The sequence below is a fragment of the Drosophila ananassae genome, assembly GCF_017639315.1.
Source record: "Drosophila ananassae strain 14024-0371.13 chromosome 4 unlocalized genomic scaffold, ASM1763931v2 tig00000241, whole genome shotgun sequence".
Lineage (NCBI taxonomy): Eukaryota > Metazoa > Arthropoda > Insecta > Diptera > Drosophilidae > Drosophila > Drosophila ananassae.
The window spans coordinates 769,163-786,608 of record NW_025319047.1 but is presented as its reverse complement, the minus strand read 5'-3'; the positions used below and the strand labels follow the sequence as shown (position 1 = coordinate 786,608).

At 36.0% G+C, this 17,446-nt stretch overlaps 1 protein-coding gene and 1 pseudogene across 1 annotated transcript; one reads left to right on the top strand and one right to left on the bottom strand.

The window, feature by feature from the left end:
• Nucleotides 1-3,935: 3,935 nt before the first annotated feature.
• LOC123258060 lies at nucleotides 3,936-6,124 on the bottom strand (annotated as a pseudogene).
• Nucleotides 6,125-7,154: 1,030 nt separating this feature from the next.
• On the top strand, nucleotides 7,155-8,025 carry LOC123258063 (iron-sulfur cluster insertion protein ErpA-like). Its single transcript, XM_044717972.1, has one exon. It carries the CDS (start codon nucleotides 7,179-7,181, stop codon nucleotides 7,644-7,646), a length of 468 nt encoding a protein of 155 aa, XP_044573907.1. The 5' UTR covers nucleotides 7,155-7,178; the 3' UTR covers nucleotides 7,647-8,025.
• The last annotated feature ends 9,421 nt before the right edge of the window (nucleotides 8,026-17,446 follow it).

Sequence of the window (17,446 nt, the reverse complement as noted above, 5' to 3'; positions counted from 1 at the left end):
ATTAACATCTAAGCTTTTTAATTTTTCCTTTTGTATCTTCCGTAAAGTAGGGCTTATTTCAACTAAGTGGATCAACATTGAATTAAAAAAGCTGCTGTACTTTTTAGTGACTCTTATTATATCGTGAATGAGTGTTCCTTTGCCTGGCCCAAGTTCAACTAGAGAAAATTTTGATGGCTTTCCTAATTTTTCCCATGTATGCATTATCCAAACTGCAATTACTTCACCAAATAATTGGCTGATCTCAGGTGCGGTAGTAAAATCACCATCCTTACCAAGCGGTAATTTACTTGTATAATAGCCGTATTTTTCATGGTACAAAACGGCATTCATGAAATCACTGATGGATATTGATCCTTGACTTTTGTCAATTAATTCGTGTATATAAGTGAGCATGTTATTAATAAATGTTTAACTATAGCGTGCCATAATATAAAATAGTAGAGTATTTATATATATAGTATAAACTTAAGTTTGTGAGTAATAGTGCTTCAGTTATGGACGACAAAAACACCGATTATGTTGCCCTTATACCTCAAGATGATAGTATTGAATACAAATTTGAAGAAGCTGTCAATTTTATAGAAAACAAGGTTATAAATGCTGATGGGCTAACTTTAGCGGAAGTGTTTCAAGTGCTAGTTCAAATGCTAAATGGTGATCTAGAATTGGTAAAAAAAGTACTAGCATGTGCTAATATTATGGCAAAGCATGGAATGAAGGTAGCAAAAGAGTCGCAATTAAGCAGAGCTGATGTTCGCCGAGCTTTGGAAGGTAGAGAAAGTGTTGTCAATAGACAAGATTTTATAAAGAAACCACCTCTTCCACCTGCTATAAAATCGACCAAAAAGAAAAGTAGAGGTCTTTAGATGGCTGAATCTATAAAAAAATTTACTGTACAATGTGACTTCAAAGGACAAAGTTCACCTTTTGCAATATACATAGGAAATCCAAAAAGTGATGCTCATCCAATTCATCATCAAGATTCCTGGCTTGTAAAAGAACGTGGAGGGAATATTCCTAATAAAGTAAAAGAAAGTCTACAAAAATTATATAAACTATCTCAAGAAAATGGAGTCTCTTTCTCAGAGTTATGCGCTTATGCCATTACTGTGGTTAGTAATAATGATAAAAAAAGTGACGACAAGCAGTGAGATAGTTTAATCCCTCAATATTTCATTTATAGAGATTTTCGATCTCGTCTTTTCATCCACTTTTTTTACTATGACTGCACAATAGGTTGAAATATTATTTTTAGATGGAATAGACCCTGGTACCACTACAGAATAAGGTGGCACTTCGCCGTAAAATACCTTGCTAGTTTCTCTATCAATAATCTTTGTTGATGCCCCAATAAACACGCCTATGCCAAGGACTGATCCTTCTCTCACTACCACACCCTCGGCCACTTCGCTACGTGCTCCAATAAAGCAATTATCTTCTATAATGACAGGTGAAGCTTGAATAGGCTCAAGAACTCCACCTATTCCCACTCCACCGGAAATATGACAGTTTTTTCCTATTTGCGCACAGCTACCAATCGTTGACCAGGTATCTATCATTGTTCCTGAATCAACATATGCACCAACGTTGATAAAACTTGGCATTAGAACAACATTTGTACCTATATAAGCAGATCGGCGAACAAAACACCCAGGAACTGCTCTAATTTTTAACCGGCGAAATTTCTCCTCATTCCATTCACTAAACTTGTTACCGATCTTATCAAACCAGCAATTAGTATTATCTATTATTTTATTTTCTTCGGTGAGAAAATGTAATAATATTGCCTGCTTTATCCACTTATGTACTACCCATTCTCCACTTGATAGCTTTTCTGCTACTCTAATTTTGCCACTATCAAGGAGCTCAATTACCTCTTTAATTGCTATTCTTGCTGTTTTCTTTAGATTACAGTCATTAAATTTTTCTCTATTTTTCCAAATATCTTTTATCTCACTCTGTGTTTTTTTTAGTTGCAAACCTTCCATTTGTTATATATATATTGATATTAAATTTGTAGCTCTGTATCATTTAAGCTTGTTACTACTTTATACGTAAGTACTATGAAAATACAATGTTATAATTGTACTAAGACTTACTTAGTATCTCCTAAGCAAATTGGTGCGTCTGGAAGAAAGGTAAAATGTACGCACTGCAATCACATATGGCATGAATATCTAGAAGAAGTGTCAAACAAATCGCACTCTGCTAATATACAGGAAAAAAAAGTTAGTGGAAGGAATTTTTTACAAAATCTAGCATTTACCACTCTAGCTTTTGCAACAGCTACAGGGTTATGCATTGTAATTGCTAATGGCATCTTTCCTAGAGAGATGAACAAAGCATACAAAACGATCAGTTCATATAAGGATTCAATAAGCTATAAATTAGGGTACAAAAAAGAACAAACAGAAAGTCCAAATGTAAAAAAACTTGCTGTAAATAAGTTTTATCAAGACTACCTTTTTTTATCTAATTTAAGATCTAGTTAAATAGGCATACCGATATCAGTATCCAGTTTCTATAGCTACTCAGATGGTGCGCATAGTATTAGGGTGACAGAGTTTTAAAAATAAGTTATTTTTTAGCAAAAAAGGCAGCTCATGAGTATTAAAATTGCACCTTCTATACTTTCAGCAGATTTTGCAAAATTAGGGGAAGAAGTAAGAAAAATTAGCGATTTAGGTGTGGATTACATACACATAGACGTTATGGATGGGAATTTCGTTCCAAATATTACAATTGGTCCTAGCGTTGTTTCTGCAATACGTAAATATAGCAATCTTCCTTTTGATGTGCATTTAATGGTCACATCTCCTGGTAACCACATTGAAAGCTTTATAAATGCTGGTGCTGATATTATCACTGTACATGCAGAAGCAGAGATACACCTTGAGAGGTTGATAAGAAAGATAAAGTCATACAAAAATGTAAACGACGAAAAAAAACCGATTCAAGTTGGAGTTTCAATTGTTCCTTCAACTTCTCCAAGTGTGCTTGAATACATAATACATGAGCTAGATATTGTGCTGATTATGACAGTCAACCCTGGCTTTGGAGGACAGGAATTCATTCATTCACAGTTGAACAAGATATCTACTATAAAAAAAATGATACAGGAGCGTAATCTTAAAACACAAATTTCAGTAGATGGTGGAATTAACTTTTCTAACGCAGCTGATATAATAAAAGCAGGTGCTGATATTTTAGTTGCGGGATCGGCGATATTCAAGGCTGAAGATATTAAGAAGGCCGTAAACGATCTTAAAAATCTATTGTTGTGACCCTATATAGCTAAAGTGGCTTAGGTTTACCTACAATTTGAAAAACAACAAATTCGTCATTCCGCTACTCGTTAGCGGAATCTATGCTGAGATACCGCGGCGGTATGACGTAGAAAAACCTTTCTTGGGTTGTATCCGTTCAGCTAAGCGGTGTGAGAGATGATAGATAAGAGGTTTTGGAAAGCCCATTTGTTTCCATGTCAAGTATAATGAAATTATCCGTTCAAGTTCCCCGCTTCGATTGGGTAAAATATGAATTTTTGCGATAAACGACATAATGCCGTATCTGCTGTTCAGCATGGTTGTTTGTCAGCGGAATGTTTTCTGGGTCATCTAAAAAATTCCACATTATTCTTTCAGATTTCAAAATATTTTTTGCAACTCGAGAAGCTCCAATTGCTTCAGGTAAACGGCTTCAAGTAATACCTTGTACGTTTTCGCAATTTTCTGGCACGTCTGGTAAATCTAAAAACATCTATCTCATTTTTTAGCAAGGCCTTTTTTAGTGCAAATAATTCAGTGGCTACGTTTCTTAAGTAACAGCCCAGAACTTTAACTTCAACTATGTGCTAATCTTTCAAAATCTCTTGATAAATGTGCCCAACAGATTTGCCTGTTCTTATCGGCAAAGTAGTTGTATGCTGCGTACCTGTCGTAAGCTATTGCGATTGCAGAACTTACTATTTTGTAAAACCTTCATTCCTCTTGACTCTGTCAATTTTATAAAACTTGCTGTATTACTGGCAAACATCCAGCACCAACCAAGTTTACCTTTGTTATAATGGCTCGTTTCATCGATATGCAGAACTTCACTTTTACTTACTTCTTGCTCGATTTGCTCATATGCTTCTTGGCATTTTTCTGCAACTCTAGCCTCGCTATTTGACACGCTACCAACACTGATGTCCAGGTTGAAAATATTTTTTATAATATTTGCTACTTCTCTTTTCGAGTTCTTGTAAAATCCGCTCAGCGCCGCGATTGTTGACTTAACTTTTGGACCAAATGTATCCGCAGTAACACCTTCTGGTAGCCTGCTACTTTTTCTTTTTCCACACTTGCAACAGCGGCCATTCTGTAATTGGTATTCCACAATATAAGGCTTAATTTCTGGCAAATCAACTTTTTGATGAATGTATGGCTCTTTCGATATCGCAATTTCTCCTCCGCACTCGCAAGAACTCTATTTTCACCACTTCATCTGCTTCCATTTTAGGGCGATACTTTCCTTCATGCCCAATCTGTGCCCCTATTTTCCTGTCACTTTTTTTCTTTTTCTTCTTTAGCTTGTATAACTCTTTTGAGCTCGGTATCGATGAATTTTGTGAATTCAGACCTAGTCTTTCTTTCAATTCAGCATTTTCGATTCTTAGCGCCTTATTCTCAGATCTAAAATTTTCGTTTTCTATCTCTAACCTCTTTATCTCTGCTTTTAGTTGCTCTATCTCTATTTTAAAGCTTTCACAGAGCTTGAGAAGACTAGCTAGTAGATCAGACATATTTACCACACATACTACTTGTGATATTATGTTTTTAGCACTCCTTGTCTACTTTTTATTTTACCGCTCCGCTGAACGGATACCTTTTTTTTACTGTTTGAGTATGTAAGGATTATGACGACCTATCCCAAACCTCAACTATATCCTCACTAAACTCTATTATCTTTGTTTTTTTAAACTGATAACAGTTGTTAATGAATTGAATCCCTAAATCTCCTACAAAAGGAGTGGCATCATTGCCTAAAATTTTACCACTGCGGCATATTATCAACCTGTCGATTAAATTACACTTTAATAGTTCTGTGATTAACACTCCTCCACCTTCAACTAATAATCTTGTTATACCAATTTCTGAAACAAGTTTTAATGCCATGTCCTTTAGGCAAACCTTACCTGCGTTGCTTGAATTAACTACTAAGTAGTTAATGTTTTTTATTTTTTTCTCTACTTCTTTATTTGTGATGACCCAAGTTATTACTTTGTCTGCAGTCTTTTTATTGGCGATCTACTTCCAAGTCCTGGTAATCTGCAAGTTAAGAGTGGATCATCATTAATAAGAGTATTGCTGCCGATCATAATTGCATCATATTTCGTTCTGAGCTCATGCACCCAGTTTCTCGTATTTTCACTTGTTATCCATTTGCTATCGCCTGTAAATGTTGCGATTTTTCCGTCAAGAGTTGTTGCGACTTTGCAAGCTATAAATGGTCTATGTAATTCTTTAGTGGTGAAAAAACCGACATTCAGTTCTTTTGCCTCTTTTTGCATAATACCTTGCTCAACTTCAATTCCTGCTTCTTTCAGAGCTTTCATGCCTCTGCCTGAAACTCTACTATCTGGGTCAATAGTTGCAATTACTACTCTTTTTATGCTAGCTTTTATGATTTTTGCAGTGCAAGGCCCCGTGACTCCGTGATGACAACATGGCTCAAGAGTGATATATATAGTTGCGCCATGAGTTGAATCTTTAGCGTTTTGCAAAGCGACTACCTCCGCATGCGGACGCCCACCAATCCCTGTGTATCCCTCACTAACAATTGTACCATCCTTTACAATAACACACCCGACAGCAGGATTTGGTGCAACATTTCCAAGATTTTTTTCTGCAAGCCTTAATGCAATTGACATGAAATGATCATCAGTCATTAGAAAGAAGTCATTTCGTATGAGGTATCAAAAATTCTTCTGTGCTCGTGTATAGCAAATCTATCTGTCATACCTGAGATATAGTCACATATTATTACTGAACGCTGAGATTCACAAGCGAGTTTGCTCCACTCTGTGGGAAGTAATCCTGGGTTTTCATAAAAACATTGAAAGAGTTCCTGTATTATGCGTTTTGCTTTGTTCATCGTTCTACTCAGTTTATAGCTTCTGTATATTTTCTCCATGTTGAATCTTTTCATTTCTTTTGTAGCACTCGCAACTTCTGGTGAAAATGTGACTAGCATTTTATTTAGACTTCTTACGTCTTCTACGCTTTTTATTTTGTGATCTTCAATATTTCTTTCAGTCTGAGAAACAACATCACTTATCATAGTTCCTATAGTTCCACTCAGTGATTCATGTATGAGTTTGCTCTGAGGCAATTCTGAATATCTGCTCCTTATGTCTTTAAACATTTTTTCAATTAAAGGAACATTCAGCAAATCTTCGATGGTTACTAAATTCGCCCTGAGTGCATCATCAAGATCGTGAACACTGTAAGCAATATCATCGGCAATTGAAGCAACTTGCGCTTCAATGCTTGAAAATTCTTCAAGTTTTAGATCATATTTTTTGTTGTATTCTAATAACAGCTGATTACTTGTAGAAGACTCCGCGTTTTGACCAAGCAAGGGACCGTTATGTTTTGCAACTCCTTCAATCACCTCCCAACTTAGATTCATACCATCAAAATCAGCATGTTTTTGTTCAAGATAAGTTAAAATCCTTATAGCTTGAACATTATGATCAAACTCATACTTCTCATTATCAAGATTCAAATCTTGAACTGATTTCTTTAGAGCATCTTCACCTGCATGACCAAATGGAGGATGACCAAGATCATGTGCGAGCGCTATGCATTCAGTGATATCCTCATTTAAGCCAAGTCTACGCGCAATGGACCTTGCAATTTGTGCAACTTCAAGGCTATGAGTAAGCCGAGTGCGATAGTAGTCGTGCTCATAATTGATAAAAACTTGTGTTTTGTACTCCAATTTTCTAAACGCATTAGAGTGAATGATACGGTCCCTATCACGCTGAAAGCAGCTGCGATTCTCATCTTCTGGCTCTTTGAAGTATCTCCCTTTTGTTTTGCTTGGAAAACATGCATAATTTAATAGAAAATTATTGTTTGACATGTAAAATTTCTACTATAATAAGTTATCAATAATAAACGGTGGTTACTATGTCAACAAATTACAACATCAACTTAACTGATAATGCACTAAAAAAAATTCACTCTCTTGCAGAGCAGGAAGGGGATAAGAGTTCCATTTTACGGGTTGCAGTTTCAGGTGGTGGATGTTCTGGCTTCAAATACAATTTTCTTATGGATCAAATGAATAAAAATCTATCTTTGGATGATGAAGACGATGATTACGATGATGAGTTTGATGACGAAGACGAAGATGATGACTATGACTATGAAGAAAGTGAGGACTATAGAAGCCACTCCAGTTTTAGCGAAAAAGGTAAAGATATAGTAATTAATGATGAAAATGGAAACCCTGTATTAATGGTTGATAATTGTTCAGCAAAATTTTTAAATAACTCAGTTATAGATTATACTGAGGATCTCAGTGGTTCTGGTTTTCAAATAAAGAATGCCTTTGCTAAGTCTCAATGTGGTTGTGGTAACAGTTTTTCGGTTTAATTATTACTAAAACTTAGATGCCTTCTGGATCTTTTAAACATGGGTGGTAATGTAGCACTAGAACTAACTTCCGTAGATAAAAGCTTCAAGAACAATTCTGCTGTTGTAAAGGATATCAACTTAAGTGTCACAAGAGGGCAAGTAGTAGCGCTGATTGGCGATTCAGGTGCAGGGAAAACAACTATATTGCAAATCGCAGGCTTGTTGGACAAGCCAACTTCAGGTATAGTTACGATAGATGGAATAAATTGCACACAAGCCAGTAATAAGCATAAAACTCATGTAAGAAGAAATTTTCTTAGTTTTGTTTATCAATTTCACTATTTGTTACAAGAGTTATCGGTGTTGGAAAATATTATGCTTCCTCAACTCATTGCAGGAAAAAGCAAAGCTGAAGCAAAAAAAAATTCGCAAGCAATGTTGGAAAAATTTGGTCTGGAAAACAAAGCAAGTAGCATGGTATCTGAAGTTTCGGGTGGGGAAAGGCAGAGAGTTGCAATTGCAAGAAGCATTGTAAATTCTCCAAAGCTTTTACTTGCAGATGAGCCAACAGGAAATTTAGATCCAACAAATTCTTTTAAGGTGTTTTTACTGCTACATTCATACGTAAAGGAAAATAACAGCTCTATGCTTATAGTAACACACAATCATCTCCTTGCAGAAAAGGCAGACTGCATTTTCCAATTGAGAGATCGATCATTAGTGAAGTTGTGAATAGGAAAAATAGCACAATTTCTATGCCTTATACTTATCTAACCAATGATCATTAACAGAGTACAACTCGCATGAAATGCTTTCATTGCTTTTTATACACGGACTTTTTAACTTACGCTGTTTACTTAGGGAACACCCCGATAACATAAACACAGCTAAAACAAAAAATAATAGCTTTTTAAACATAACAAAACCTTTTCATTTATATTACTACACTCATTTCTCTTGTTTGTAAAGATTAGGCATATTCTTTTACCCTTACCTCTTTTTTGACCTTTTGAGAAGAAATAGTTGCACTATTCAAGCGCAGTTTTATATAATTGTCCACGATTTGAGTCACTTCCTCTTCTTTATCCTTTAGAAAGTGATTAGTATCATCTATTATATGGTATTTCATGTGATCACTTCTTACTGAATTTATCAACCTTTTTGCTAATTCTGTTACATCGCTTTCTTCTGAGATTGTATCATTACTGCTTTGTATTATAAGCCCAGAAACTGGACAGGGAGAAAGAAAAGAAAAATCGTACTTAGTTACCGGAAGAGAAAGAGCAATAAAACCCACTATCTCAGGGCGGCGCATTGTTAGCTGCATAGCCACCCATGCTCCAAAAGAAAAACCAGCGATCCAAATTGGAACATTGCTAGGATTATGTTCCTGAAGCCAATCAATGGCTACCGCAGCGTCAGTTAATTCTCCTATACCCTTATCAAAAGTTCCGGTAGATTTTCCCACACCACGAAAGTTAATCTTCAATGCAGAAAAATTGTTATCGATAAAAGACGTATATGTACTATGTACAATTTTACTATCCATATGACCACCATATTGAGGATGATGATGTAAAACCAGCACAACCGGCGCGTTGGCATCTTTGCTTTGGTGGTATTCACCTTCTATCTTTCTTGTTGCATTATTCAAAAAAACTTCAACCATGGTAACCCCTAATAAGAACCCGCTTGACAGGTATTAATGACGTGAGTTATTAATTATGTATTAATTTCGCTGTTTTTGCAATAAATTTTTTATCGTGTTAAAGCTAACGTACATAGTTATGGCTATAGTTGATGGTAAACTTATTTAAGTGACAGATGAGTCCATTCTCTTTAGAAAATAGTGGTTGCGTATATGCTGATTACAATGCAACTGCTCCAATTAGTGAAAATGTAAAAAAAAGTATATTTGAGGTCTTGTTAAAACAAACGCTCAATCCATCATCACTACATAAAAGAGGACAAGAAGCGAGGAAGATTCTTCAGGATGCAAGAGATAACGTACGTGGTGCTATTGGCGTCTCAAGTGATAAAGAAATAGTTTTCACGTCTGGTGCAACCGAAGCGAATAACCTTGTTATGAGAGGAATAGCAGGCTACCTGCATGTAATTTCAGCTATAGAGCATCCTTCAATTCTTAATTCTGCATGTAATCCATACATAATACCCGTTAATCAGGAGGGCATTGTTGACTTTTTAGAGCTAGAAAAAATTCTAAGCGAACTTAAAGGAAACAAAGCAATAGTTTCAGTTATGATGGCAAATAACGAAACCGGAGTTATTCAACCTATTGAGGAAATAGCTGAAATAGCCCACAAATTTGGAGCAATTTGCCACACTGACACTGCTCAAAGTGTTGGGAAAATTAAAGTTAATATGGAAGATTTAGGAGTGGATTTACTCACTTTATCCGCCCATAAATTTGGCGGTGTAGCAGGAAGTGGAGTTTTAATATTCAATAAAGAACTTGCGATAGAACCGATTATAATAGGTGGTGGACAAGAGAAGGGATTTCGTGGTGGTACGGAAAATATTGTTGCGATTGCAGGCCTTTCTGCTGCACTGCAAAATATTCCAGACCTTCTATCAAAAATGGATGAAGTAAAGGAGCTACGTGATCAATTAGAGTGTGAATTATTAAATTTTGCCAGTGACATAAGAATCTTCGGTAAAAACTCTAAGAGGCTGCCAAACACAAGTTTTATTTATATGCCAGGAGTAAAGAGTGATGTGCAGCTCATGCATTTTGACTTGAATTATATTGCAGTTAGTAATGGCTCCGGATGTTCTTCTGGAAAAGTTGAGCCTTCCCATGTTTTGCTTGCAATGGGGGCAACAAAAGAGCAAGCAGAGTGTTCAATTAGAATCAGTATAGGTCCAGAAACTAAACCACAAGACATAAAAAAAATAGTGGATTGTTGGTATAATATCTACAAGCAGAACACCTTGGTATAGATAATACGTGATATCATGCAGGGAGCTATAAATTAGATGTAAAAAATTCCTTTACAAGTTTCGCCAGCCCCCTTATCATAACAGTGAAGCTATTTATTTATCTTCGCAATCTGTGCAGGTTAATGACAAAAAACTTAGGGTATTTGGCGTCTCATGTTTAATTTTTCGCACTACGTGCATCGCATGTCTTTAAAAATTTTTAGGTTTTTACCTATATAAGCCGAAACGCGCTTACAAAGCGTTTAAGACAGCAAAAAACGTCAAATTGACAAGGGAGAATTTGAATGCTAGCTACTACGGGGTTTCTTTGCCTTTTTTCCTGCTTAGTAAATTTCTTAAACACTTGCGGTGTAGGTTAGTTGCAAGTTAAAAGCAGCTAAATCGCTCTTAATCAAGCGTTTTAGAATAAAAAAAACGCCGATATTTTAGTACATAGTAAATAGCCAACCACCACGGGGCTTCTTTTGCCTTTTTTTTATTTAGTAAATTTCTTAAATATTTATGGCTAAAGCAATTTAAGAGACCGAAAATGGTGTCATTTCAGTGCCCCTGTAATGTCATCCCAGTGCCCTGACTACTTGGATCCAGGAATTTTATTAAGTTGGTGAGCATAAAAATAGCTGTTTTACGTTAAAATACAATGTTTTGATGATTATGGAAAGGCTGGATTCCAGTGCCAAGCACTGGAATGACATCCTCCCTTATGGAAATTGCTCTCAAATCACAATGTTCGTACAGCTATGGAATGAATCGCGGTATGACGGTTATCAGTAAACATGAATTACTTTAGCTATGCAATCAGGCTTCCTAAAAACACTTTGTAGCCAATCAATTCTTGAGTATAAAAAGAATTCCTTTAATAATAAGGTATGCTAATCAGGAATTTAATAAAACAAGCAACTCAAGTAGGAAGCAGTGAAAATGCAATACGGTATGTCGAATATCTCTATCAATTTGAGAAGTTTAGAAACACATTAAACCTCACTTTATCACTAATAAAGCAAAATAGGCTCTCATTTGAAATATACCAAGAGGGATTAGTGGATATGGAAGAGGGAGTGTGTAAGACAATCAGGTCTTCCAGTGTAAATAGATATGTTATTGTACTGAGGAAGTCAAACCCATACATTATAGTGCATGAACTTTCACACATGGTTGAAAATGAACTGAACTTAAATTTGGAGCAGGAATTCCTCCATAAAGTTTACCAGGATATTGAGCAGAACCTAAAGCAAGCAAATATTCTTGTGCAGAAAATTATCGGCCAAGTTATATTTAAGGAGATACAGGCTTATCAAACTGCAAAATCACGTGCATCTGAATTATTTGCACGCTATTTTGAGCTATTTGCTTGGGCGCAGGAGGTTTACCCTAAAGATAAAGAATACTTAATCCGCACTCAAGACTTAAACAAAGTGTTCCTTGCTACTGGCCAATGGAAAAAGAGCTACCTTGATTCACAAATGATGGAGAGAATAGATAAGGAAATCAAGGAATACAGCAATAAAACTGCCACTAAAGACGTAACCAAAGTGCAAAGCAGTTGGACTAATAAATTTTCTCCTGGGGGCAAAAAAATTAGCTCTATATTTGGAGATGATGATTAGCTTATAGTGCAGGTTTTCCTACGTCATCCCGCGATTCATTCCACGACTGTACGAACGTCTAGTTTAGTGATAAAATGTATATAACTATTGATGTCATTCGAGCATTTACATTTGTTACATCAGCACTCACATTTGTCATCTCAGTCTCCTCTTCCTGTCATCCCAGTGCGTGACACTGGGATGACACCATCATAAAGGAATCAGTGTCAGCTACTTTCATGACACCATTCTTTTTTCTGGATCCAAGTAGTCAGGGCACTGGGATGACGAGAGAGGAGACCTGGAATAACAAGAAAGTGCTCCATCTCAATAGCGCAATGTTCATACGATTGTAGATTCATTCGCGGTATAGATCCCGCTAACACGTAGCGGGATGACGGTTGTCGGTAAATCTTTCAGCTGTAGAAGTTAACTTTGCAGTTAACTTCTACAGCGTTTCAAGATATAGTTTTGATAATAAAGTGCTCGAATATACATGAAAACCATTTTAGCTGTTGAAACAAGCTGCGACGAAACTGCAGTAGCGATTGTAAATAGTGACAAGCAAGTCCTTGCTCACGAAATTCTCTCCCAAGCAGAACACAAAAAACGTGGTGGGGTGATCCCTGAAATAGCTTCACGTGCTCATATGGAGCATTTAAGTGGTCTAATAAAAAGCGCCGTGGAAAAATCTAACCTTAACTTTTGTGACCTCAATGCAATTGCAGCAACATCAGGACCAGGACTCATAGGTGGATTAATAGTTGGTACAATGATGGCTAAAGCAATTGCGCATGTAGCACAAAAACCATTCATTGCAGTGAATCACTTAGAAGCGCATGCATTGGTTATTAGGTTACTGCATGAGGTAAAATTTCCATTTTTAGTCCTACTAATATCAGGTGGTCACTGTCAATTTTTAATTGCACAGGATGTAGGTAAATACATTAAACTTGGAGAAACGCTCGATGATTCACTAGGAGAAGCATTTGATAAAGTTGCTAAGATGCTGGGTTTAAGCTATCCCGGAGGGCCATTAATTGAAAAGTTAGCTAAAAAAGGCAATGGTGCAAGATTTAAATTGCCAAGGGCAATGATAAAACGTTATGGATGTAACTTTTCGTTTTCTGGAATTAAAACAGCAGTAAAAAACTTAGTGCAAGAACTTAAAATGAGCGAGCAAGATGTGTGTGATGTATGTGCTTCCAATGCTTCAGGAGAAATGGGATTCATTTTCTTGTATCTCTTCAAATCAGTTATAGCTTTCTCTCTTGCTTCCTGAGAAAGCTTTGTTTCATTTATCTTTTTTTCAAATTCATTGAGTATATTCCCTTCATCACCATTCTCAAATTCGCCTAATTCTTTCTGTATAGCTTTCAATTGCTCGTTAAGGTAGTAAACTTTCTGAGTGCTTTCAACTTGCGATTTAATTGTCTTATATAAACGGTTTTGTGCGTTCAAAATACTCATTTCTCTCTCAATAAAAGCAAAAGCTTTTTTTAAACGCTCTTCTGGGTCATAAGCCTCAAGTATACTTTGTTTATCTGATACTTTTATATTTAAATGTGAAGCTACCGTGTCTACAAGTTGATCAACTTCTTTGATTTGATCAATGGAGTTAATGGCAACCTCGGGTTGATTTTTCTTGTTTAGCTTACACCAGCTATCGAACGCGTCTACAACAGACCGCCTTAAAGCTTCTAAATCAATATTGTCTTCATCTTCTTTATAATAATTGTCTAACTCTACCCTGGCTTGTAATAAAGTATGAGAGCTAATATATTCTACAACTCTTCCCCTTCTTATCCCCCGGATTATAACTTTTACTGCATTGTCAGGTAATTTTATTAACGGTTGTACAATGCTTGCTAACACACCTACTTCATAAAGATCTTCAGGCTCTGGATTATCAACAGAGCCATCTTTCTGTGCTACAAGAAAAATCTCATTTTGGTGATTACTACTACTTATTGCATACTCTAGTGCATTAACAGATTTTTCTCTGCCTATGAATAAAGGCACCATTATATTTGGAAAAATTACTACATCTCTTAAAGGTAATACTGGCAATGCAGTAAAACTAGAGCTTACAGCACGTTCAATGTTCATAATATATGCCTCAAATTAATCATTAACCGTTATAACATTGCCATTGTTATTATGATTAACCGTTGCTTTTCCTAATTCTACCATTTTCTTAGTGATTACTATAGTGCTACCTTCAAAGCCTCCGTTTCCAGATGTATACATAATGTCAAGCAAAAGTGACTCCAAGATAGCACGTAACATTCTTGCACCTGTTTTGTAGCTTATAGCCTTTTTAGCAATAGCTGATATTGCTTCATCTGAAAACTCAAGGTTTACTTTGCTAAACGCAAGCAATGCTTTGTACTGTTTTATTAGTGCATTCCTTGGCTCTGTCAACACATGTATTAAATCTTCATGATCCAGCTCATCTAAAACAGCAGTTATTGGAACCCGCCCTACAAATTCGGGTATTAAACCGAATTTGATTAAATCTTCAGGTTGAACATCATGTAAAGCATTCTTTTTCTTTTGCTCTTTAGACTGACTTATATCTGCTCCAAAGCCAACTGACGTTCCCTTTTTTCTCGCTTCAATAATTTTATCGAGGCCTTCAAAAGCTCCTCCACAAATAAACAGTATGTTACTAGTATCCACTTGTATAAACTCTTGTTGTGGGTGTTTTCGCCCTCCTTGTGGCGGAACATAAGCAACTGTACCCTCCATAATCTTAAGCAGAGCTTGCTGGACCCCTTCACCTGAAACGTCACGGGTTATTGAAGTGCTTTCAGATTTTCTTGTAATCTTGTCTATTTCATCTATAAACACTATACCACGCTGTGCTTTTACAACGTCATAATTTGCAGCTTGTAATAAACGCGACAACACGCTTTCTACATCATCACCCACATAACCTGCCTCAGTTAAAGTTGTCGCATCAGCCATAGCAAATGGCACATCTGAAACTTTAGCAAGTGTTTTGGCTAGCAAAGTCTTACCAGAACCAGTGGGACCAATAAGCATTATATTTGACTTCTCGATTTCAATATCACTTATAGCATGAAATTGTACCATGGATTGACAATGGTTATACATAGCTACAGATAAAACGTGTTGCGCGTGTTCTTGACCTACAACATGCTTGCTGAGAAAGTTTTTTATATCCTCAGGTTTCTTTAGTAATAGCTTCATATCAGATATACGATCTGAATTAAAAGATCTATCTTTCTTTTGACTTATTGCTTTATGGGATAATTCTATGCACTCATTACAAATAAACACCTTTAAACCATCCGAAGAGTTAGTAATCAATTTATCTACTTCATCTTGCGCCTTGTTGCAAAAAGAACAGTAGTGTAAATCATTATTGTTATCCATTAACCCACCTTTTGTTTAACTTTAATATTTTCAATTTCAATATCTGTACGCTCAGCTATCACCCTGTCAATTAAGCCAATTTTCCTTGCTTCTTCAGGATCCATGAATTTATCTCTTTCCATCATTCCTTCAATTTTCTTCAGTGAATTTCCAGTATGTTTTTCATAAATTTGATTTAGTTTTTTCTTAACCCGCAAAATTTCATTAGCATGTATTTCTATATCAGTTGCTTGACCATGATAACCACCAGATGGCTGATGTATCATAATTCTTGAATGAGGTAGAGAGTAGCGCTTACCTTTTGTACCAGCTGCAAGCAATAAAGAACCCATAGACGCAGCTTGACCTATACATAAAGTTGAAACGTCTGGGTTTATATATTGCATTGTATCGTAGATCGACAAACCAGCAGTTACAACACCACCTGGTGAGTTGATGTACATACAAATGTCTTTATCGGGATTTTCCGATTCTAAAAATAAAAGCTGTGCTACTATTACACTGGCCATGTTGTCCTCAATAGGACCTGTTACAAAAATTATTCTTTCTTTCACTAGTCTTGAATATATGTCATAAGCGCGCTCACCGCGACTAGTTTGTTCAACTACAATTGGTATAAGAGTCATACCTTTTCCTACTAAATATTATCAAATAATTCCTTTAATTCTTTCACAGAAATAATCTGCTCTTCTTTACTAACTTTTTCTATTATATAATCTGTCACTTTATACTCAAGCGCTTGCCCTCTAACTAATTCTTGAAATTGTTTATTTGATTCAAAATGCTTAAGTACTCTGTCAAATTGCACATCTTTACTGACATATTGATTTACAATAACACTCAAAACATCATTTTGAGTTAATGATATTTTATGTTCTGCACTAAATTTCATAAATAACATAGCAAGCTTTACACGTTTTTCAGCTTCTTTACGAGAATCATTTTGAGCACCCAATTCTCCTTCCATTCTTTGTTGCTCTTGTTTTACTATGTCTGTGGGTAAATCAAAACTATAGTTAGCATCCAAATAATCAAACAGCTCCTTTTTAATTAAGAGATTTCTCATTTCGGTGCACTGATCACCAATCATTTTTTTTGCATGATTTATTAGCAAAGAATAATCTTTAAACCCAATACTCTTAGCTATTTCATCATCATTTTCAAAATCTTTGGCAATTTGAATCTCATTAACTCGCACAGAAAAATCAGCTTCCTGTCCTGCAAGGGAAATGGCTTGGTAATTTTCAGGAAATTTCAACTTAAAGTTCTTTGTTTCTCCCTTTTTCATACCAGTTAATTGATCTTCAAAACCATTAATAAATGTGCCAGACTGGGGTCTGGGTTCCTGGAAACCAAGAAAAAGACCTGCCTGTAATACTGCCCGCGGATGTGGAATTCACAAGTGGTGGCAATCCACTTGATAAACATCCTACTTGGAAATTTGTTGATTGCCCAAAATGTGGAAAGCAAGCAGAGCGTGAAACTGATACGTTTGACACCTTTTTTGAATCCTCTTGGTATTTTGCTGCATTCTGTAGCGAAGATAAATCAATAGACAAAGATGCGTGTAATCGTTTTATGCCTGTTGATTATTATATAGGTGGAATAGAGCATGCAATTCTGCATTTGCTTTACTCACGATTTTTCTGCCGTGCTTTAACCAAATGTGGCTATTTTGATATTAAAGAGCCTTTCTCTACTTTAATCACTCAAGGAATGGTCTGCCATGCAACTTATAAAGACGAAAATGGTAAGTGGCTATTTCCCGCAGAAGCAAAAGAATTAATAGCGCGAGGTACAAAAGTTCAAGTGGGCAATGTTGAAAAAATGAGCAAATCGAAAAAGAATACAGTTGACCCAAACTTTATC